Source organism: Nelumbo lutea, chromosome 1 (assembly GCF_056320005.1).
Source record: "Nelumbo lutea isolate HS-2025 chromosome 1, American lotus-T2T, whole genome shotgun sequence".
Taxonomy (NCBI): Eukaryota; Viridiplantae; Streptophyta; class Magnoliopsida; order Proteales; family Nelumbonaceae; genus Nelumbo; species Nelumbo lutea.
The window spans coordinates 70,036,116-70,060,855 of record NC_142684.1 but is presented as its reverse complement, the minus strand read 5'-3'; the positions used below and the strand labels follow the sequence as shown (position 1 = coordinate 70,060,855).

Here is a 24,740-nt window from a genome sequence, read left to right as displayed (position 1 = left end):
CTCCAGATCGGTGCACTAGTAAGCAAACTGCTTCGAACACAGCTAGTAAGTTTTTTAAATAACAATTTAAATGTTTTCGCTTGGTCCGCGGCAGAAATGCCCGGAATTGACCCTAGCGTCATAACTCACAAACTTAATGTGGACCCTCTGGTAAGGCTAATCAGACAAAGAAACCACAACCTTGCCCCGGAGCAGTGGAGGGTAGTCGATGAGGAGGTCGGTAAGCTCCTTGCCGCAAACATCATCAGAGAGGTCCACTACCCGAGGTAGGTAGCAAACCCAATGCTCGTGAAGAAAGCCAATGGCAAGTGGTGCATGTGCATCGACTATACCGACCTGGACAAAGCTTGCCCAAAGGATTGTTTCCCCTACCCAGAACCTTAGGGCATGAGTTGTTGAGTTTTATGGACACAACTGACCAAGACAAAATTGCTTTTGTAACCGAACTTGGGCTATACTATTATAAAGTTATGCCCTTTGGTTTGAAAAACGTTGGAGCAACTTTCCAGCGACTTGTAAACAAAATTTTTGAACCTTTGATTGGCAATAAAGTGGAGTGTTATGTTGACGACATGGTCATGAAAACAAAATTTTTGAACCTTTGATTGGCAATAAAGTGGAGTGTTATGTTGACGACATGATCATGAAAACAAAATTTTTGAACCTTTGATTGGCAATAAAGTGGAGTGTTATGTTGACGACATGGTCATGAAGACCTAGTTTTCTTGATCTTTAATTAACGATTTAGATGTTGTTTTTCAAATTTTAAGGAACTATAATATAAAGCTAAATCCAAATAAATATATCTTTGGCATCACGTCAGGCAAGTTCCTCGGTTATATAGTAAACCAACGTGGCATCGAAGCAAACCTGGACAAAATCAAGGCTATCTTAGAGATGCAACCGCCCCAGAAAATCAAGGAGGTACAACGACTAACTGGTCGGGTAGCTGCCTTAAACCGGTTTATGTCTAAATCGTCAGATCGGTGCCTCCCCTTTTTTAAGGCAATTAAAAAGAATGACACTTTCGAATGGATTGGAGTGTCAACTCGCGTTTGATGAGCTGAAAAGGTACCTAAGTACAGCCCCAGTTTTAACCCTACCTAGGGAAGGAGATGTGTTGAAGTTGTACATCTCCGCGAGTGACGAGGTAGTTAGCTCGGTACTAATCAAAGAAAAGCTAGCGTACACGCTAGTGGTAGCAGCTCAGAAATCACACCCATACTTCCAAGCCCATACCATCGTCGTCCTTACGGATAGACCTCTAAGGTGCATTCTATTTAAGCCCAAGGTGTTTAGGAGAATGACGAAGTGGTCCATCAAGCTTAGCGAATACGACATCCGGTTCGAGTCACGACCAGCAATCAAAGCCCAAGTCTTGGTGGACTTTGTAGCAGAATGCACGTTCAGCACACCGGCCCCTAAACTGACTGAGTCCGCTCGCACGTCAGAGGCATCAACTAGTGCGGCACCGGTCCCAGTCAAAGCAGTACCGACCTAGGATGAGGAGCCATGGATCCTCCACGTTGATGGCTCGTCTAACCAGCAAGGAAGCGGTGTGGGGCTGATATTGTGTAGCCTTAACTAGGTGAAGCTGGAGTACGCACTCTGGTTCGGATTCGAGGCGTCGAACAACAAGGCAGAATATGAGGCGCTAATTGCCGAGCTCAACTTAGCGAAAGAAATGGGAATGAAGCACCTCATCTATAGCGACTCTCAACTAGTGGTTAGCCAAGTCAATGGTGACTATGAAGCTCGTGACTCGACTATGGCGGCCTACTTAACCAAAGTCAGAGAGATTCTACCAAGCTTTAGTTCTGCTTCATCAGGCAAATCCCGAGGTCCAAGAATGCTGAGGCTGATGCTTTATCATGACTAGCAAACATGAGCAACAGCACTATGCGAACTATGTACATAGAGGACCTACCTCAGCCCAGCATTCTCGGGGGAGCAGAAGAGGTTGCTATCGTGTTGCAAGCGGAACCGAGCTGGATTGACCCGCTCGTTGATTATCTGCTACATAGGACCCTACCTGCAAAATGCAATGCAACTCGGAGGCTAGAGCATCAATTGGCCCGATACGACCTCATAGACGAACAACTGTACAGGATATCCTTCACGCTCTCCTACCTATGTTGCCTACGACCCTCAAAAGTTGAGCTCATACTTCGCGATATCCATGAAGGTTTATGTGGAGGACACTTGGGGGGTAGGGCCCTTGCCCAAAAGGCATTAAGGCAGGGCTACTACTGGCACACAATGAAGACAGACACACTCGAGCTCGTTAAGAAATGCGATAGATGTCAAAGGCATGCCAACATCCTTCGTCAGCCTGCTGTCATTTTGAAGTATCTTACTATCTTGTGGCCCTTCACAATGTGGGGAATCGACATCCTCAGTCCTTTTTCGTCGGCAACCGGGCAAAGGAAGTTATTAGTCGTGGCAGTAGACTACTTCACGAAGTGGGTGGAAGCCGAACTGTTGGTAAGTATTACAGCCTGGAACGTGCAAAATTTCTTTTGGAAAAACATCATGTGCAGTTTTGGACTGCCCAAAGTCCTAATTTCAGATAACGGGAAGCAACTTGAAGACATCAAATTCCAGAATTGATGCGCCGAGATGGGGATTCAACAGAACTTCACTTCGGTAGCACATCCACAAGCAAACGGGCAGGTCGAAGTAACGAATAGGGCTATCCTCTACGGACTGAAATCTTGCCATGCGTGAGCTAAAGGGTTGTGGGTGGATGAGCTGCCCAATGTTCTTTGGGCCTATCGAACTACCATCAAAACCGCGACGAGTGAGACCCCCTTCAACCTCACATATGGTACAGAGGTGGTGATCCCGGCAGAGATCGAAGTACTCACATTGCGACTAGAGGCTTATGATGAGGAAGCAAATAATGGCGAGCTCCATACCAACCTAGACCTGGTGGAGGAGGTGCAAGACCTGGCCTACATCCAGACTATGGCATACCAGCAAAGAGTAGCTCAGTACTATAATGCCTAGGTCAAGAAGTGGCAGTTTCGTGTCAAAAAAGTGTAGCTTGGTATTATAAGCTCGGACCAAACTGGGTATGTCCATACTGTATAAGACATGTGTATGAGAAAGGCACATATGAGCTTGAGACTTTGGAAGGGAAGCGGGTACCTCGACCATGGAATATCAACAACTTAAGGAGATACTACATGTAAATCTCAATACAAGCAAAAAACGGTTAAGTCCTTAGATCATCGAGTTGATCCTATGGACAACGTGCTGGAGAGAGGACTATGAGTCACTCCCAGAAGCCTAAGGGTCGTGGTGCCGAGCTGACAGAAGATCTCGACACTACAATAAGTCCTGGTCGCCTCTTCGACCTAGGTTGTTTATGACCCGGTCGCCTATTCGACACGGGCACATTAAAATCCAGTTGCTTTGGCATGGGTAAGACATAGTAGCCCGGGTGTAGATAGGTCAGACATGTATACCTTATAGTGTCTGCTCGCCCCAACATACAATAACGACTGTTTCTATTCGAGTTCGGGAATAGTCTCAAGTTCAGGAGTGATCTATACTTAGAAAAATTTCATTCCTATACAGTTCAACTCACAAACTCGAGAGAAATCTACACTTAGGAAAATTTTACACACAAGTAGTTTTGCAAAGTACTTGTATTTTATTGATAAAATTCTTTGAGTACAAAAAGAAAAAAAGTTTACAACTATTTAGCCGAGCTCAGAGGCTCCGAAAATCAAGTATTTACAAAGGGGGTCCAAGAAAAGAGGCATCAGTCAGTTTGGGGCTCCTCATCCTTAATGAAGACTTCAATAGGCGGATCTGTCTCCATACGGTCCTCAACGACATCAGCCTCCTCTCCCTCGATATCGAGTAGGTCATTGTCACTCTCCGCCTCAGAGTTCGGATCCTTGGCGGCTTCAACAGCCATCTCCTTGGTGATCTTGGGCATGGTGATGGCACTGAGGTCGAGGTGGGGAAATTCACACCGGGTCAACCACCTATTGAGCTTAAACCCCTTGCGGTAGCCCACTGTCCCAGCCTCAACCAATCTTTCTCTAAGCTCCGCCGAAGACTTATACTCCTCGACCACCTTGACCTTGGCCTCCTCCATTACCTGATGCAGGAATTCAGTCTGCTCCTTCACATGAGCCTCGAGGTTCTCGATCTCCCTCTTCAGTGCCACCTCGCGCTCCTCGAGCTCTTTCTTCTCTGTCATCAGAAGAGTCAGCAGCTCCTTCTTAGCTCATACATCATTTTTCAGCAAGTTGATCTCGTTGCGAGCTAAGCTGAGCTCGGAGTGGGCACTTCTAGAAGACTCCTTGGCTTCGAGAGCTCACTTTAAGTTCACCTCGGACTGGTAGGACAAGGTGTGGATAGAGGAGTTCACTTGGCAAAAGAAGAATACAAGTATTAGTATGGAGAAAAATATAAAGCAACTCGAATGCCAAGTTTAAATACATACCACCATACAATGCGTGGCCCCTCGGGCCCCGAGCTAAGCAATCGACAAGTCAGCCCAACGAGCGACCTCCTTGGCAAACACCATGTCCTTGCTCTTGAGAATGCCAAACTTAAGAGTCAAAATGCTTCAAACTGAAGTATCGCTGCCCAAAGAGGTGGCGGTCGTTGGAACAAGCTCTGAAGACGTGGTCTCCTCGGGCACGCGGGATGGAGTGGCCTTGCCTGGGTTCTCCTCAACCAAGTCAATTACAAGATGTTGTCCGGCGACGAGTGGGTATTCGGGTGTAGAGGCAGTGACCTCAGTGGTGGTGGTCTCGATATGGAGGTGAGCCTTCTTGGAGGCCCTTTTCTTCTTGTTCCCCTTTTGCATGCTCCCGAAGAGCTCATTAGCGGGGATGTCATCCATGGCAACTGCAATAAGTGACGAGCTAAGTTAGATATAACATTGAAGTAAAATAAACAAGAAAAAGGTACAATCGTTAGCGGCCTACCAAGAGGGCTCAGACTGGCCTGCACGAGCTTCTCCTCAGTCACAAATTTTTGGAACTTCATGCCAAGCTTAGCCCAAGATCGGACCTCCTCCCTTGTCTTCGGATCCAGTCAGACACCAGGGTCCTAGATGGCTACCCTCTAGTGAGTCGGAAAAGGCCACCCCTCAGTGTTACGGACCACAAAGTAGCGTCTCTTCCAGGTCGGGACCTTGTTAGGGAGCTCATGCAATAGCTTGTACCTCGGGCAATGAGACATATAGTAACTTTGTCTGTGCTCAGGTAGAATGCTGGATGAGTTCTTCTTGATGGAAAGGATGGAAGAAAAGATGTCGAGGTCTAGAGGACGGTTGTAATCGTGGAAAAGGGAAATGGTGCCTACGATGTTATAGATGGAGTTCAGGTGTAGCTGCTCTATGGCAATGTCAAAGAACTTAACGACTTCAACTATAAAAGGGTGGAGTGGAAGACGCAACCCGGCTACAAGCTACTCCTCGAAGACCACAATCTCGTTGCGACCATGATCCCAAGGAAAGTTTCCTAAGCGAATACTATATACAAAGTCATTGGGAAGTCTGTATCGAGTTACTAAGAATAGGAGCCTATTCGCTGTCATTATTGATAGGCCGAAGTTGTCCGACAGGCGAGCTCGGTGTGAAGTGGAGGTCGATTTGTCAGAAGCTTCTCGCTCTCGCCGATGTGATTCCACCTCGGACATATTGGGGTCCACATCTTGTGTCGAAGTGCCCACCTCGACAGGATGAGGCTCCGCAATATGTGCCGAGGAACCCACCTCGTCCCTAGCGGACTCGCCGCTCCCATCTAGAAGATTATCTAAGCTAAGATTGGACATACTAATGGAAAGGACAACGGAATCAAAAGCAAAGGAAGACTGACTCACCAAAAGAAGACCTAAGAAAGCGAGACGACCTCGGACCCAGGAATAGTTGACACCGAACTAGGATACTTGAACGCGACCTCAAGGACTTTGGATTCACGGTTTTGTGGCAAAGAAAATGGGCCCTTTGGCCCCTATTTATAACCAATTTATTCGGGAATCAATGGTCAAGATCTACACGATCCAACAGCTCCCGAGGTTGAAATCAGTTTAGCACACATTTTGACGTCCACACGTACCCAATACGTGATTTGGGTCACTTCTTGGTTGTGCTGAACAGATGAACAAGTCCGACCAACAATCTACCCACCACATCACCTAGACTTTATGCCAAATCCACCTAGGCTCGTCATGAACTCCTTACGTCGGGTCAGAACCCCTAGCACGAGGAGTGGGGGCAACTGATGAGGGGTAATTTGGCACGACCTAGTAAGTAAAGGTCACGTGGACGCGATCTGCCCGAAGAATGACAGCTCAACAAGGGGAGCCTAGTCAGCAGTTTTCAGAGTTTGGATGTTCGGCCACCTCGACATAGAGTCACCTCAGCATCGAGTCACCTCGTCATAAACTCACCTTGGCATAGAGTCACCTTGGCATAAGTTCAAGGCTCAAGAACCAAAGTGACATGTAATCAACTCCAAAAGCTTCCCAGCAGACTCCGAATATCACGAGATCATGCCGCGTAATGACAGGCCTTGTCCTCTCCCCACCCGGATCGGGTGACGACAATAAACTTCATTGACTGATACGTTACTCCCCAACTAAAGTGGAAACAGATCTCATCCACTCAGACCGTAGATCCTGGAACCGTTTCGCGAGACCCATGATAGCTCACCTATATAAGGGCATCAACCCCTCCAGGGTCCAGGTATGCGCGATTACTTATAGTTAAGCTCTTTAGCACTCAAACTTTAACTTGCAACCACTACAAGAATACTGACTTAAGCATCGGAGCGACCTCCCCTGGTCATCCACCTCGGTCCCCCTGATCCCTGCTTTACAGTTTGATCCAGCTCACACGCGAGTACGTCCAAGCAATTATCCAGCTAGGAGCTTCCAAATCGCACATCGTCACACAAATTTATATTTATTAGAAAGAAGCCTCTATCATCGTCAGAAAGAAGCCTCTACCATCTATTGGAGCAACCAAGAGGACTTCAATGTTATATTTAGAAAATTAATCGAATCATAAATCATTCAAATAAATAAGAAAATGATAATTTAAGAATTTAAAAAATTTTAAACAGTTGAATGAGACTCTTTTTTGAAGTTTGTGGCAAAGTGATTAAAATTAATGAGGTCTCTGTGCAAATAAAAGTTCAGGGGGTATTTGTCATTGATCCATAGTTGCGGGAGTCTTTATAATTTACCCTTATAAACCGGAGAAGGCACCTTTTTGTTCTGAACAAATTATTTTTGTTTCTGTTTAATATAATTTCTATTTTAATTATCAAATAGAAGTAATTCTTATAAACTAGGGCCCGTAGCTCGTTTGAGAGGGTTGAGCTGAAGATTCAACTCAGCTGGTTCAGCTGCTTTGAACCGCTCTGAATAAACTATTTAAAACTGTTGAAGCAGGCAACCTTTCAAATTACTAAAACTAGTTTTAGCAGAAAGTGGATTTCCTAGCTTAAAGAAAAGCAGTTGGGTTTTCCATCGAACATAATTTCAAAGCTTTCTGAATAGCGCCGACCTTACAAAGCGAGAAGCTGCTGTATTGAAAGCCTCTTCCAAACGGGCACCGTTTCACCCAACAAGTAGATGATACCACCGAAAGAGCTTTGACCAATATATTAATTACCACGTTTATGAATTACGATACCTGTTAATTGGTTATAAGTTTTTTCGGCATCAAAACTCGGATATTGGACACCATACTTTTAAAGGATTTGAGCTGCATATGCACATTTATATTGGTTATTCACTTATATTCCTTTCTATTAATATCCTTACAACTATTTTATTTGTAAACCATGATTACTACACCTTTAAATCATCCAATTTTTCTTTCCTTTTAGAGTGAGGGTTTAGAATCATGAAGTTCAAATTCACAACGTTATCAAAGATGTAGACCCAGTTCGTATTTCGGTAAATTATTTATTTGAGTAAATGCATTTACCCAGGTATCTGTTTTTTAGGAAAGATTTATCCTAAGAAATCTTTCTTAATTTATTTATTTAAATAAATGCACTTACCCAGCTCGTATTTCGGTAAGTTATTTATTTGAGTAAATGCATTTATCAGGTATCTATTTCTTAGGAAAGATTTATCCTAAGAAAGATTTAATCAGGTATCTGTTTCTTAGAAAAGATTTTTCTGGATAGGTTATTTATTTATGTTCTTTTATTTTTCATGTAAATAAGATAATGACCATTTTATTTATAAAAATCTATTATTACAAGGGACATTTTTATCTTTTTTAAGTGTTTGACAACATTCTTCCTCAAAGTGGGAAAACATTTTACCCACCTACAAACTGATACCAAGAAAATAAACTTTTCATAATCCCCACATAAATATAAAATAATAACATGAAATTTTTTATCAATGAAAATCAAAATTTCATTGACCAACTACGCCCCCTTGCGCATAACATCTTATATGGCTATATGAAAATGCTTAGAAAGACCCTGGATGAATTGTGGATATCGGTCATGGAAAGTAGCTATTTCATTTGTAGTTGTAAATTGGTTCGGTTTACAATTTTACATCAATGGACACCCTAAAAATTAGATTATTAGAATGCACCATGGTCATGATCTTAACATTCTTCTATTTTCCAAAACCCTTTCTTACTCTGTTGCTACATTAATTGTGGGAGAAAGACATTCTTGCTCTGTTATTGTCACAAGATATATGGAGAAAAATCATTTTAACTATTTTTTAAACCAGTAATAGCCTCCACCAGAAATACAAAATTCTTCTGTAATTCAGAAGGAACTCTCTCATACGTTCATATTGTCATCTGTGTTCGATCCCCAGTTTGTTAATTCTCTTAAACAACACCAATAAAAGTAGAAGATAAACATCTAACACTCACAAGAGTGAACGAGGAAGAATAACACTTCAAGAAGAAGAAGAATTAGGCAGAGATTTTAGAGAACTCCCAATCCACAGCTTTCTTTAGAAAGCTGTCCTCCTCCAGTGCCATTTGGACGGGCAAGAACCCCAATCCGTTGGCCATGGCCAGCATCATCTGCTTGGTCTCTGCCTTGAATTCCTCCAAGTCCACCGCTCCGCTCGAGTCATGATCAAACTGGCCGAACAGGGCACGGTAGGCAAAAGCTAGCTCATCAGGGTCGGTCTTCACGTCAACTCCGAAGTGGGTCTCGAAGATCCTCAGACTCTGAAGCTCCTTCTCCATCTCTGCATATGATAGTAGGCCATCATGGTCTGTGTCCAGACGAGAAAACCGGTCATGAACCGAGCCTTCGAAGGCCTCTTTGTCCTCCACAAAGTTGACAATGGTGGATCTATCCAACACTTCTACGCTCATCTTTTCTTTTCTATTTCTCCACAAATTCGCCTTGAGACAGGATTTTGCGCCTTTTAACTCTTAGGTCTTTTGAGTTGTAGTGCAGTTGGCTTGGTGGCTATTTATAAGTATGTATAGAGTGTAATATGGACTGGTCATGGAGACATTTTCAAATCTGATAGTCAAGACTCAAGAGCGAGCTTAATAGGTGTAATAAATGAGGCCGCCCATAATATTCACAACCCAATGGGCCTGAGTGTTGTATTTGCCTATTTGCCTTGTGACTTGGGAGAAACTAATTTGGTATATTCTTCTGCACCGACCGAATCTCCCAGCCCATAATCCCTGAGAAGTGATGGGTCAAAGATCCTGTCGGCCTTTAAAAGGTACCGGCGGTGTGAGAGCACAGGAAGTAGAAGGCCGTAAGGCCGTTTAAGTTTAGACAGTTGAGTTAACACGCCTTTGCCTCAGAAAACAACGAGACCCACAGCTTTTTTTTTTGACAAAGTTCCAAAAGACAAGATGGTGTTTGGTGTCATTTTGTTTATTTAGTAAACTAGTTGGGACCAATGGTTTTAAAATCGGACGGTTGGACTGGAAAACCTGGGAACCGATCATTTGACCGGTTCCATTTAACCCAAAACCATTTTTTGGAAAAAAAATTGTTGATTTGGTTGGTGAATCGTTGACTCAAGCGGTCGAACCGTTTAACCTGTGAAAAGTTTTTGGTTGTTTTTTGTGTTTTTAAATTCTTTTTTTTTTTTTTTTTTGTCTGGATGGGTCATCCATGCAGACCAGACAATCGGACTGTTCGACCCGAGAACCAGATCCCAGAACAATTCCCCATCCAATTCGATTTTAAAAACCTTGGTCGGGACCCATGATGTAAATGATTTATTCAGTCCATCAAATTAAAGTATAAAGTACAAAAGTATAAATGAACAAGGGTTAAGTTGATCCGAACCTCAAATTTACATATCCCACCATGTCCCCACCCATATAAATCTTAACCCCATCCTTGCCCCTATGTAGAATGGGGATTTTTTAAATTGCCCTGCCCCCCACCTTTTAGCTTAGGTTCAATGTTTCTTAATATATTATATATTATAATGTATATTATGCCATTTTGATAAATTATTGTCAAACTCGACCAAGTTCTTTATTTAGTAAATTCATCTAGGCCCCGTTCACTTTTTGGTAAGTTAATTACCCGGGTAAATGCAATTACCTGAGTAAAATTTTCCTGGGAAACACTTACCTGGGTTAGTGCATTTACCCATGTTCTTTTATTTCCTAGGTAAATAAGTTAATGACCATTTTAGCCATAAAAATCCATTATTAAAAGGGGCATTTTGTCTTATTCAAGTGTAAGCAATTTTCCCCCTAAGTGGGAAATTTACTTGCCCTAGGAGAAAATAAACTTTTCCTAGTCCCCTTATATATCTGAAAAATGAACATGGGATTCTTGGTCAATGGGAACCAAAATCCCATTGACCAACTTTCCCATTTTCAAAATCCCAAAAAAGAACACCCCCTAATGTTTTTGTCTTTCAATTGGGGTGAGTTTAGGGTTAGGGCTGGGGGAGGACAAATACCCCCACAACCCCATCCCCAATCACCATAATTTTGGGTTTCTCCAAAACTGGTCAATAGTTAAAAACCCTACTCCAACCGGGAGATGGGTGGGTCAGATTGCCATCTCTACCTAGGTCTTAGAACTCTCTCTCTCTTTCTCTCTCTCTCTCTCTCTCTCTCTCTCTCTCTCTCTCTCTCTCTCTCCCATAACAAACATATGGGAGGATAATACCTTTTGGCCTCTTGGCATTTAAATTATTGGAATGTCAACAATTGGTGGGACTCACTCATAATTGGTTATTTTTCTAATATGGCATGGAACCGTCAATAAGATGAAAAGTAGAGAGTCTAACACCAGGTTTCGGTTGTCAAATAATGAGTTCGACGCCCACCCCCAAAGAGCCTTTATTATATTATGAATATTTACATTTACAAGTAGGCATGTATGGGCTTAAAGAATTTACAAGAAAGCCTTTATAGGGTTGATAGAGAAAAAATAAAGTAAGAAAAGATACAATACAACAGAAGCTATAATATTAGAATACATCAATACTCTCCACACTCCTCAAACTGATGCAAAGTCATAAGCATCAGTTTGCCCACAAGAAATAGATGTCTTGCCCTCGCCATGGCCTTAGTAAAAATGTCAACAATTTGCACATTTGAGGCCACATAAGGAAAAGAAATAGACACAACAAGAAGCATGTCTATGATATAGTAACAATCCACTTCAATATGTTTAGTCCTCTCATGAAAAATGAAATTCGAGGTAACCTTGATAGCATAGATATTGTCAACATAAAGCCGAGATCTTCAAAGAGGGATTGCAGCCAAACAATTTCACTATAGATAGATGGCATAGCTTTATACTCTACTTCTGTAGAAGACTTGGAGACTATTTATTGTTTCTTGCATTTCCAGGAAATAAAGGAATCACCCATGAAGACGTACCACCCTATAGTAGAGTGTCTAGTGTCGGAACAACATGCCCAATCAACATCAGCATAGGCCCACAACCGGATAGGAGAAGAGGAAAAGAACAAACTAGGTAACGTGCCACAAACATATCAAATAATCTGATGAACAATAATTAAATGGGACTACAAGGGGTAGAAACAAACTAATTCTAATTCACAACCTGAACCGCATAGGAGAGGAGAGGACAAGCCATAATAAGATAAATGAGAGAAACCACAAGTTGTTGATAGAGTGTGGCATTTGGAAGTAATGAACCCTCTGTTTTGGATAACTTGACACTCAATTCCAATGGAGTATCAACTTGCTTGTCATTAGTAAGATCAACCAACTTAATAAGATTATATGCATATTTTTATTAGCAGATGAAATATCCTTAATCACTTCATTGAACCTCAAGTCCTAGAAAGTAGGTGAGAACACCCAAATCCTTCATATGGAATAAACTATGAAGTAGGGATTTAAGTTCTCTAATTCCCTCATCATCATCCTTTGTCAACAATATACCAACAACATGCAAAAGGAGGATTTTGATGCCTTGAGATCTTCTACAAATGAATAGTGAATAGTCAGAAGAACCTTGGCTACAACTAGTAGCAATAACAACATCACGAAACTTCTTAAACTAGGCTTGAGGAGCCTATTTCAGACCATAGAGACTTTTTCAATCTGTAAACAAGAGAATGATCACTATAGTACCCTAGAGGAGGTTTTATGTCCTTTAGCTGACCATGAAGAAACTTCGTGAGATCTTCTACGAATGAATAGTGAATAGTTAGAATAGCTTTGGCTATAACCGGCAGCAACAACAACATCATGAAACTTCTTAATCCAGGGTTGAGGAGCATGTTTCAAACCATAGAGAGAATTTTTCAATCTGTAAACAAGAGAGGGATCACTACAATACCCTAGAGGAGATTTCATATACATTGCGCCCTTGAGTTGGCCATAAAGAAAAGTATTTTTCACGTCCAAATGATACCAAGAGTGTACAACTGATAAAGCCAAAAGAAAATGAACTATTAAACAATTGGGGCAAATGTCTCTTCATAATCCATATTCTTATGTATACCCTTGGGCAACAAGGCGAGCCTTATATCGGTTTAAGGTGCCATCAAATTTGAATTTGATGGTGTAGACCCGTTTAAATCACAATAATAGAAGCATTTGAGGGTGCGGACACAAGATCCTAAATGTTATTCTCATTTAAGGCATTGATCTCTACATCCATAGCCACTTTCCAATGAAAGCTGCTACTAGCTTGCTAGTAGGTACAAGGAACATTTATAGAAGATAATACTGCAAAAAATGAACTATGGTTTGAAGGAAACCATAGCGGCTAGGAGGTCTAGAAATGTAAGTAGAAGGACAAAGAGCAACAAAAGCAAGAGGGATATATAAAATAAGAGTATCACTTATAGGCACAACAATGGGATGATCTAAACCGACAATAAAGGGGGTAGGAGTAGGGTCTAGTGCACACAACCACTTGTGATAAAAGACAAGAAAATCCTTCGCAACCATCATAGAGGAAGTGTCTTATGAACCAAAGTCATACAAGATAGAAAATGGAGGAGCAAGTAATTTAGCAACACTGATAAAGAAAGAAATACGTTCAAGAAAAACAATATTATGAGAGATAAAGATATGTTGGACAAATGGATCATAGCATAAAAATCTCTTATGATTAAGACTATAACCCACAAAAGCACACATAGTGGATCAAATAATTTGGAGCACTCACAATAAGGGAGATGCACAAAACATAGACCACTAAACACAAAGAGAAGAAAAGTTTGATGGATGACCAAACAACTTCTGAAAAGAAGAGAAATTAAAATGAGTAGAAGAAGGAATCTAATTGATCAAGAACACTGTTGTATGAGCTGCCTCCACCCAAAAGGAAGAGGGAGCATGTGACTCTTATAATAAGGTCCTCATAACACTAAGGACATTCGTTCTTATGCTTAGACACTCCATTTTTCTAGGGAGTATCTGGACAATTTCATTAAACTTGTTTCTCATTAATCTTCAAATAAGATAAGAAGTCTCCATCAATGTATTCTCCCACTAAATCTAAGTGGAGTATACGTATACAAGACTAAAAATGAACTCATGCCATGGCATGAAATAACTAAAATGTTGGAAAGACTTCAAATTTGTGCCAAAGAAAATAAATCCAAATGTAACTAGTATAATCATAAAAAATAGTATCCCAACCAAGAAGTAATGGAAGAAGTCCAAACATTAATATGTATAATTTCAAATCGAAAAGTAGTATGCTTAGACTTATGAGAAAAAAGCAAATTACGACTCTTACTTAAACAACAAGAAACACGTGAAGTATCAAATATTTACAAAGATGAAATTTTCTTTCTTATAAAATTAGAATCAAACAAAAACTTTAATTTTTCTAAATGTGGATGACCCAAATGCTTATACCATAAGTCCCATGTTTCTTTGACCAAAAAAAGGAATTAGATAATGAGCTAAAATAAGTAGAAGACTTAGTTGTGAGAGGCTTCTCAAACTATAATACAAACAGTCGGCCTAGCCTATTCACCTTCCCAGTGCACTAGTCTTAAATCAAGTAACCATCAAAAGAAAAAGTAAGAATATGATTTTCATTAACAAGTTGTCCAACTGAAATAAAGTTTGTAGTGAGATTTGGGACAAGGAAAGTCTTGGTAAGGGAAATGGAAGAAAAGGGAGAAAATCTAAAGGACAAATCATTATTACCAATGATGCCCAATTTTTCACCATTGGTAGTAACAATATTTTTGTGATGGGTTTCAGTGTTGTTATTTGAGGGTTCAGAGTAGGCTCTAGCCATATAATTAGTAACTCTAGAATCAATAGTCCAAATAAGATATGAAGAAGTACAAAAACTAGAAAACTCACCAAATAAGCCACTAGCAAAGAACACATAAGAGATAGTAGAAGATACCAGTTGTTGAATTTCCTCTTTATCCATAAAAGAAAATGATTCACCATTAGCAAAAGAATCAAACTTAGTAGGAGTGACATCAGAAGTCTGTCTCTCAATCACTTGGCAAGCACAGCATTGGTTCTTTCTCTGAAACTGATTTACCTTTTGCTACTCAAAGTCTGTCTTTCAGTCAAGATATTAGACCTAATCATTTCATACTCAGATCTGAGTCTCATCAAAAACTAATTTACCTTTCACTTGTCAAAGTGTTTTTAAAGGTATTTGACACATTCAATAGAATCCGAGGGGTCAATATGGACTAACTCATATTCATCCCATAAGTCCTGAAACCTAGAATAGTATTCCTGTATTTTTCTATTTACAATAAGCAAACATCTCATATTCAATTTTATATTGCTTTGACATGCTTGATTGATGGAAAACCTTCTCCAAATATACATAGATGTCATATGCAGTCATCATTTCTCATAAGAACAACAATATGGGTCTCTATAGAACTCAGAAACCAAGAAACCAACTTTGCATTATCAAGTCTCCATTACTAAAATGCTTTCACATCAATTTCTTCTGGTTTAGTGACTTTACCATTCAAATAGCCCTCTAAACCTTTTCCCTCAACCAAAAAAAATCAAAGTGGAACTTTCACATATTGTTGTTAGTTCTGCTAAACTTCACCTAAATGGCATCTACTTTTTTAGCCATTTTATCAAACAATTTACATAAAAAAACTATACCAGTATTAAAGTTGAACTCATAATTGGACAAATAATAACTGATATTCAAGTGAAATATATTTGAGATCTTCCAACATACTAAGAAGAAGAATTTCTTAGGAAACAAGTCCAACTAGCTAAGTATTCAAAGTTAACAATCCAAAAAAGAGAGATTATAATTCTATTGATTTAAAGAAGGGACCAAAACCCTACTAAGACATATTGCAATCCTCAACCAAACCAAATAGTATCTAGAGTAGGTCAAGGCAACACCAACTCTAGAGTTTCAAGATGAACCAAGCAACCAATCAAGAGAAATCAAAGAAAACCCTGCCTAGTAGGCATTCTTTTCTAGAAGAAAAACCAAAAGAAGGATTCAAAACCCTTTCCAAACTTATTCAAACTAGACCAAGCAAGGAGATATCAGTACAACACCTCTAGGTGACACCAAATCCAAAGCTTTATGCAATGCTTCAAGCAAGAGAACCAAGGAAAATCCTAAAGTTGTTGGTGCAAAAGTAAAAAACATAACAAAGTATGATGTTGACTAATCAAATTAGTCCATATGAACTTTAAACCAAATGTGGGAACTCGAGGGTAACCTTCAATCTTGAGTAGAAATCAAATGTTGAGAGCTAGTACAGAGAACATGCTCTAGTACCATGTCAATAAGATAAACAGTAGAGAGTCTAACACCAAGTTTTAAGGGTGTCAAATAATGAATTCGACCCCCGCCAGGTTAAAATGATCATCTCTAAGCAAAGTTGTTTGGTTTATTATCCATTTTTCCAAACAAAAAAAAAAGAAAAAAATCAGAATAAAAGAAGAAATATTCAATGAATTTTAAGCAATTTAATGGAGTTATTGAGAGGAGAGAGAAAGTGAATGCCATGATTAATGAAGAGAGATGATCAAAAGGAGTTAATGAAAAAGAGAATATAATTAATGATGAAATATGAAAATTTAAAGATGAAGTGGAATTGTGTGGAATTAAAAGAAAATCAAGAATCAAAAAAGAGAGAAAAAAGAGATGCCACGTCAAACGATTCCATTTTAATATATAGATAGATGGTGTTATCTCATTGTCACATAGACATTTATTCTAAAATGTTATTTGATAAAATGTTTATTAATTTAACATTTGTCTCTTGGGGAAAGCTTTATTTTAATGTTACCCCCAATACTAAGGTGTTTCTTCACTATTCAATTTCCATGACACTTAATGGCACCTAATTGTCAAATAGTATCAAATTTACCAACCACTTTTCCCATTTTTCAAGATAAATTCCATACAAAACATTTATTAAATAAATGCCTAAAGAACCAAACAACCTCATAGTCTATCGTCATGGGGTGGTTGAAGGGGCTATGTTGTTTTGGACAAAGGACCAACCATGCATGAAGCTATCTGAGGCCCATTACTTATAATCCCTTGTGGACAGCCTAAAGGGAGTTATAGCACTGATCTGGCCTTCTCATAACTAAGGTTGTTTACTTAGATCTCAAAGAATCAAAATTGCTAATGGGTAAGTTACTCATTGAATGAATGCTTAGAGATTAGAGAATAGAGAGTCTACAGAGGAAATGATCAAAGTGCTCTTTTCCAAAGAACCATTCAACCTAAAAGCTTGAGCTGTTAAGTAAGGTCTTTAAATAGGTTTTATTCTCTAGCATGCCTCCTCACACAAAAGCCCATTGGGCTTGAAGAGTGGACAGCACAGGCTTGCCCATACCTTGTGCTGAAACTTAATTAATTATAATAGGGTTGACGAGAATGAAACACTAGATCACTTGGTCAAAGTGGCTCTGATACCGTCTCAAAGCTTAACCTGTTAACTGAGGTCCTTAATAAGTTTTATTCTCTAACACACTTAACCTACTTCCCATCAAAACAACAGGACTCACAAGTTTCGAGCTTTATTTCACTCCATCGGGTTGTTTTGTTTCTTTTTGTATGTATCGGCCATATGGGCCTGTATGGCTGTTTCGGATATGTATCGGTCAATACGAGCCCGAAATAGGTTGATACAAACCAAATCATTTCAGTTCCCCTTCTTCCATTAATTTGGTTAATTTATATTTAATATTGAATCCCTCTCATTAATGTAGTTTCTTACTCCTATATTTATGTTTAACTTCTCCTTCATTAATTAGTCCTATATTTAAAGCAAATTTCAATTCAAATTTCAATTTTTAGCGCCTAATTCCAATTCTCTCCTTAATTCGATTAATTAATGATCCTCTCTCTTATTAATTTCGTTTTGTTAGTATAAAAACTACAAATGTTAACAATAGCAAAACTTGAACCTTGATCACTAAATTTTACTGCACATAACATCACTACTAAGTCACTCTAATTTGTTTGTTACAATTATATACATTTTTAGTTTTAAGTACATTTTATCTTTTTAGTAATGCTTATTACTAAATGCTGAAATTAATTATTAACATTTATATACTAAGATAAATTATATTGGTTATTTGAAAATTGATGTACATACATTCACATTTTAGTTCTTTTTTTCTTTTTTGCTTTTTTCAATTTTCTTTATTCCATCATTTTTCAACGGTTATTAATTATATCTTGATATGTCACATTTTATATAAACATTAAATTATGGTTTTTTACATTTAAATGACTTATTTACAATCATATAAAACTTGCAAGTATTGTTACTAATATATTTTTTATGATTTATTTGAATTTCCTATCATATTTATACATATCTTGATGTTTCGTCCGTATACATGCATATCTAAAACATATCCGGATATATTTCTTAAAATTGTCTTTTCAATATACCTTGTGCTTTCAATACTTTAAACCTCAGATAAAACCGAACAAGAATTAACGATGCAACCGCACTCTCTCGTAAGAAAATGAATAGGGCAGCCGCGTACGGATTCTGAAATCGGATGTGCCCTAATCATTTCTCAACGTTTAATGATAAAATGCAGATGCAAATACAAAAACAACATAGACGGAAACACCTTCTTCATTCAATAAGCACAGTTGGATTATGTGGTGTGGGTGTTTGTCCATCAAAAAATAGCACAATTGGACCGGATGAAATGAACCCACAAGCATCTCACCATTAATTAAACAATCAAAAGTTTCATAATCCAACACAAAGAATTCAATTTTCAATCCCAAGAGACTAGTATGGACATAACAGATTCTTCTATTTTACTTTTATAGAAGTTAGAATGATTCTTGCAACGATTAATTGATACTTTTTTGAGGAATTTTTTACATAACAGATTCTTCTGTATTAATTTATAACATAAGTTCTATCATTGTACGGTTCTTCTGTATTAATGTATAACAGAAGAACCATAGAATGATTATAAATTTGACTGGGTAATGAAAACGCTGTATCTTGATCATTCTTTAACAGAAAGGAATAATTATTGTTAGAATATTATATATATATATATATAATAGAAAGGGATAGGGGTGGTTCTTTTGCCAAATCGCAGCCCTTTAGAGGTCAGTGGTTCGAATGAATAGTTGGTTCTTACAATAAAAATTATAAGCAAAAAATTATAAAATCATTCTATTCATCGATTTTCGAGTCGATGATTTGACCGTCTGATTCGAATGGATAACCCGTTCTGACAACAAAAATTACAGTGAAAAAATTGAGTGTGTGAGGTCTATTAAGTAGTATCATACGTGTTATGTCATTCGAGTGCGTGACTCATATGACCCAAAAACAGAACCATTCTGGCCATTGGTTTTTGCGGTCGATGATTCAGCCATCCGGTTCGAACGGACGGTTGACCCGTTCTAGCAACAAAAATTAAAAAAAATAATAATAAAAAATGGCCAAAAACCATTGAATGGGTCGACAGTTTGACCACTTGGGGCAATGGGTCATTGACTAATTCAATAATTTTTGGCCAGAGACCGGGATTGGGGTAAAACGGAACCGCTTGCCTGGATGGTTCCCAATTAAAAAATAAATAAATAAAAAATGGCAGTTCGATCGTCTGGTTCAACGGACGGCCCATTCAAACAACAAAAATTAAAAAAAAAAATCAAAATGACCAAAAACCATTGAATGGGTTGACGGTTCAACCGCTCAGGTCAATGGGTCGTTGACTGATTCAACAGTTTTTGGCCAGAGACCGGGATTGGGATAAAACAAAACCAGTTGCTTGGACGGTTACCAATTAAAAAATAAAAAAAAATGGTAGCTCGGTCATCTGGTTTGACAGACAACCTGTTCTGACAACAAAATTACGGACGAATGGTCGTTCTAACAACAAAATTTAAAAAAATAAAAAATGGCCAAAAACCATTGAATGGATCAATGGATTGACAGTTTGATCGCCTAAGTCAATGGATCATTGATCGATTCAATGATTTTTTGCCAGGGATCGGGATTGGGGTAAAACGAAACCGGTTGCCTAGACGGTTCCCGAGCCAAAATGTCCATCCGTCTGAGTCAACGACGGTTTGAAAATCATGGTCTTCTGTGCTTTTGGATTTTCACTATTCAAAGGTTTCTCCTACTGTTGGTTTTATTCGAGCGTGGGTGGTCTGTTCCTTTTTTTTCATTTTTTGTTTTTTTTTTTTTTTGTGTTTGGTATTCTTCTTCAATATCCTCCAAAATGGTCTAGGGTTTACCACCATTTTATTTCTTCCCTTTTGTTTTTTCTTTGGGTTTTCTTGTGCAAATTTTTTTTCTTACAAGACAATCTACTTTGTCTCTTTCTTTGATTGCATGTATGTTTAGCTTCGTTTCAAAGTGGAACTTTGAACTCAATTTTCTGATTTTTTTTTCTTTGGGTTTTCTAGTTTGGTGGGTTTATCGCCATTTTTTTGTGTGTTTAAGGTCACTTTGAATTTATCTTTCAAAGTTTTGGAATCCCTTGCAATGTCCACCCTTCCCATGACTATGACTACCAAGTTATTTCGTCTAATTATTGACATCTAGAAAAACGACTCGAAAACAGAACCATTTTGGCCACCAGTTTCCTGGTCGACGGTTCGACCGTCCAATTCGAATGGATAGTCTGTTTTGACAACAAAAATTTAAAAAAAAAAAAAAGTAAAAATAAAAAATGGCCAAAACTCATTGAACAAGGGGCTGATCGCCCAGGTCAATAGGTCGTTGACTGATTCGACGATTTTTGGCAAGGGACCAGGTTTGGGGTAAAACGGAACCGATTGCTTGGACGATTCTAAGGCCAAACGGTTCTACTGTATGTGTCAACTAGGAGTTCTCAATGTAAAACAAAGGACAGTTATGAAGTAGAACACAGAATTATCATTGCATGATCGTATTAATTCTTTTATATGATATGCTTTGCTGAAACAATATTTAAAAAACAAATACATGATGATCTCTTTTAAGTCTTTATATGAGTTTCAATACTTTGGTATTTATAATTGCACGTTTCTTATTAAAAAAAAACCATTGTCTTATTTAATGTAGCAAATAGCAATATTGCAATTCCAGCCCCTCTGCTAGTTTAAATTAAATCAAAATGGATCATACCAGATCGGACAGGGGTGAACCCATACTTGATATAGTTGACCCAATTATAAATGATGAACTGAATTTAAGTTATCTTTAACTAGATTGGGTTCAGATTTTGATCATTAGAAGAAAAGGCAAATTTGTTTGCAATGCAATGCAAATTTGCATGTCACTGAAAAGATTAGAGAAGAAAATCCCATGTTTCGAGATTGAACAGTGATGGATCACATTTGGATCCAGTAAAGCGCGTGGCAAGTGAATAGAAGCTGAAACAAACAAACCAGGCTCTAGGGCCTGACAAAATCCCCTAGATCTCATTGGCTCCAATCTCCTTAGAGGACATCCTATGGCTCCAAACTCCTCACAGCTTCACATTGGAGTCCGTGCCTATAGTTTAATTTGTTAAGAGTGTAAAATTGTAAATACATAAGCAAATATAAGGTTTAGAAATATTACATGAAGGTTTAAGGTCTTACATTGTAGAAATTTGTAATTTGCACTCTTCCCAAATTAAGCCTTTAGGGCATGTTGGGGTGTGCTTTGTGGGAAGCCAATCCGGCCATAAAAGTTAAATTCAAAAGTATTATTTATATCAAACTACCTTGTTGGCCAATAATAAAAGATAGTAAAGTTAACTATAAGTATAGTGACTAGTTTAACAATCAAATTAAGGGTCTTTGCAGTTGTAATTAGAATTGAAATTGAAATCAAAATCTTTCGGAATGGGAATGATCTATTCCCATAGTTTGTTTGGTTTAGACAGGAATGAAAAATGAGAATTGCAATCAGCAAGAATGAGATTTCATTCCCAAGAGAGTGGCAGAGAATGGTCATTCCCTCAAATGGGGGAATGTCATTTCCGCCCAACCAAACAGCTAGAATCGGAATAGCTCATTCCAATTCCAATTCAAGACTCCAATTCCCATAAACCAAACGGGGCTTAAATGTATTGATAAACTAATTATTCCTAAAAGTTGGTTGAACCCTTGAGAGTTTAATTATATATGTTTTATAGTGCTTCAACAACCCATTTGTTTTTTCTTTTAATTTTGAAAATCCATTTTGAACCAATTACCTTTATCACATCATGATAAGTCACCATAGAGTCCGCTTGAATTTACATTGGGTATAAAGCCCTAGCACAACCAAATGTATGTGAAAAAATCAATAATATGGAATCCGGTTATAACTTTTGTACAGGAGAAGCACCATGGATAACTATGGTGGATAATCTCTTTTAATAATAAACTCAACTGTGGCAAAAGTATCTGCCTAAAAAGAAAGTGGTAACAATGACATGGCCAATAGTTCAAGCACTGACTCAATGTGGGGGCCAGCCCGCCAATTAGTGATACCATGTGACTATATAGAGAGAGAAATGTGATTAGAGAAAACAAAACCCAAAATGTTGAAATAAAAACAAAAATGATAGCAATCACAACCTAAAATTATAAATTCAGGGCCATTAGTGGCTTATTATACTGCAATAGTGCCTTTGTATAGGCTGATAATAAATATCTTAATTTTGAATCTTTAATGGAGAGATGAATAAAACCAGCTAAAAATTCAGTCACTTCCACTACTTCATGCACGAATTACATATTTCTCCAAGATTGTGGTTGATTAATTTCTTTTATAATGGCACTCAAATGGGGCATTTTGTATTGGGAAAACCAATTCAAAGGATAGATTGATAAGGATCAGCTTTCTCATTAAAGAAGTGAACACGGTAAACAATGTGTCACTTCTATCATGGTCATTAAGGTTGTATTTGGTTTGAAAGAAAAAGTAGGGAAACGTATAGTCTTACCTTTCCCATCCTTTTCTTATCTTTTTCTTCAAACCAAACATAGTCTTATAAAGAGAGACTTGACAGAAATAGGTATGTTATATGGCTAAGTTTGAGAAAATCTAGTAAGTGTAGGGGAGTTAAATGAACATTAGGGTCAACACTGTTATTTTCCACTGTCATCTAATGAAAGATTGCTTAAATCCATTGCAAATTATAAGTGACATTTTAATAAAATTTTAACTATAGGGTAGATTTTAATAAATTTATGAAACTATAAGGAATATTTTAATAAATAATCATTTCTATTATTTAGCTTTTGTTTAATAAATTCGTACATCGCACAGGTCCCTGCTAGTTTTCATTTACAAGAATAACCATACATCATTTAATTAATTTCCACCTCTTGAAAGCCTTGGACGACTCCCATTCAACGACTTTCTGTCCTCTTCAAGGACCATCTGGACAGGCAAGCCACCACTGAGGAGAATTCAACATTTTTCTTATAAATGTCAACATATCAGGTAAATACTCTGTTTAAATTTTTAAGTATGACGTATAAGGCATCAAATGTCTCAAGAACTCTAATAGATCAAGAGTTTCTTCTGCAAATACTGTTTGAATTGGGAATAGATAAAAACTCAAATGGTTTCATCAAATGTAAATAAAACATGCTCCTACAACATTCATTTTTTAACATTGCAGAAAAACAAATGATATTTTACTTAATTTTTAATCGAAGGCTCCGTACCAACGTATAAAAGTTCAGGGAAAATATAAAAATTAAGAATAATCAAAGGGGGTGAAAATAGATTAGGTATTGGCACTTATGGTAAAAACACCAAATTTGATATTTTATTCAAGAAACAGCAATGGTCCGAAATTGTTGTATTGACCAATTTAAAACATTGCAAGTAGAAATGGCAATAGTAAAAAAAAAGCACATGATCATCTTCGAACTGTAGGGATTAAGTAGGGAAAATTAAAAATGGATATTACATTGATATGACAAAAGACACTGTAAAAGGTGAAAATATTGTAATAGAAGTTTTCTGGCCAAGCTCAACTTCGCAGCCCTAAATCTCAAGCCCATCTCGAAAAAAAAACTAAGACCCAAACCCAGGCCTAACCCAATTAATTAATAAGCTCGTGCTTTAGGTTACCTATTTAATTAGCTAATCTATTTATGTGGTTAAACAATCCTAATTAACTTAATTAGATAGCATAACTATTAATTGTTATCACTAATAAAATTATAAAAGTTATAATTTAATCCATTTAGGTAATATTTAAACATTATAAAATTAATTCGGAATTGTTAATAAAATAATAATAATAATAATACTTTTTTATTAATTGAAAATCCAATTAAATTACTAATATTATAAATAAAATTAGTTTAAAACTAATAAAAATACCAATCTTATAATATTATTTTTGCTATGAAAATTTTATTAACTTTAAAACTAATTTTTATTAATTTAAAATTTTTAAAATAATTACACTAATAAAGCTTTGTAGCAGGCCCATGCCCACCTAACGTGGCCCATCATCACACCGAATTAATTATTAATGCCATAGGGCTCTTTCCCAACATACATAATATTTTATATTATAATAGCTACTAGTTTATGTTGCTTCACTTTCCCTTTAACAAATCTCGTGTATCTCATGATAATATAAATAAAAGACAACAACTGACAGATGTTGTTGTTGCTGCATATTCATAAGTAGGGATGCAAATGGATCAGACCAGATTTGAATCAGGGTAATTTGAATCCAATCCGACATTGTTCATATCAAATTCGATTCGATCCAAAGATCCAATTAAATCTTATAAGCCTCGATTTGAATTCAAATCTTATCAGTAAGTTAGATCTTCGGATTATCCGATTAAAATTATTTTTTTTAATTAATAAATTATTAA

General features: G+C 37.7%; 1 protein-coding gene across 1 annotated transcript; it reads right to left on the bottom strand.

The window, feature by feature from the left end:
* Nucleotides 1–8,929: 8,929 nt before the first annotated feature.
* On the bottom strand, nt 8,930–9,343 carry LOC148875174 (uncharacterized). Its single transcript, XM_088963804.1, has one exon. The coding sequence runs from the start codon at nt 9,341–9,343 to the stop codon at nt 8,930–8,932; it is 414 nt and encodes a 137-aa protein (XP_088819930.1).
* Between the last annotated feature and the right edge of the window lie 15,397 nt (nt 9,344–24,740).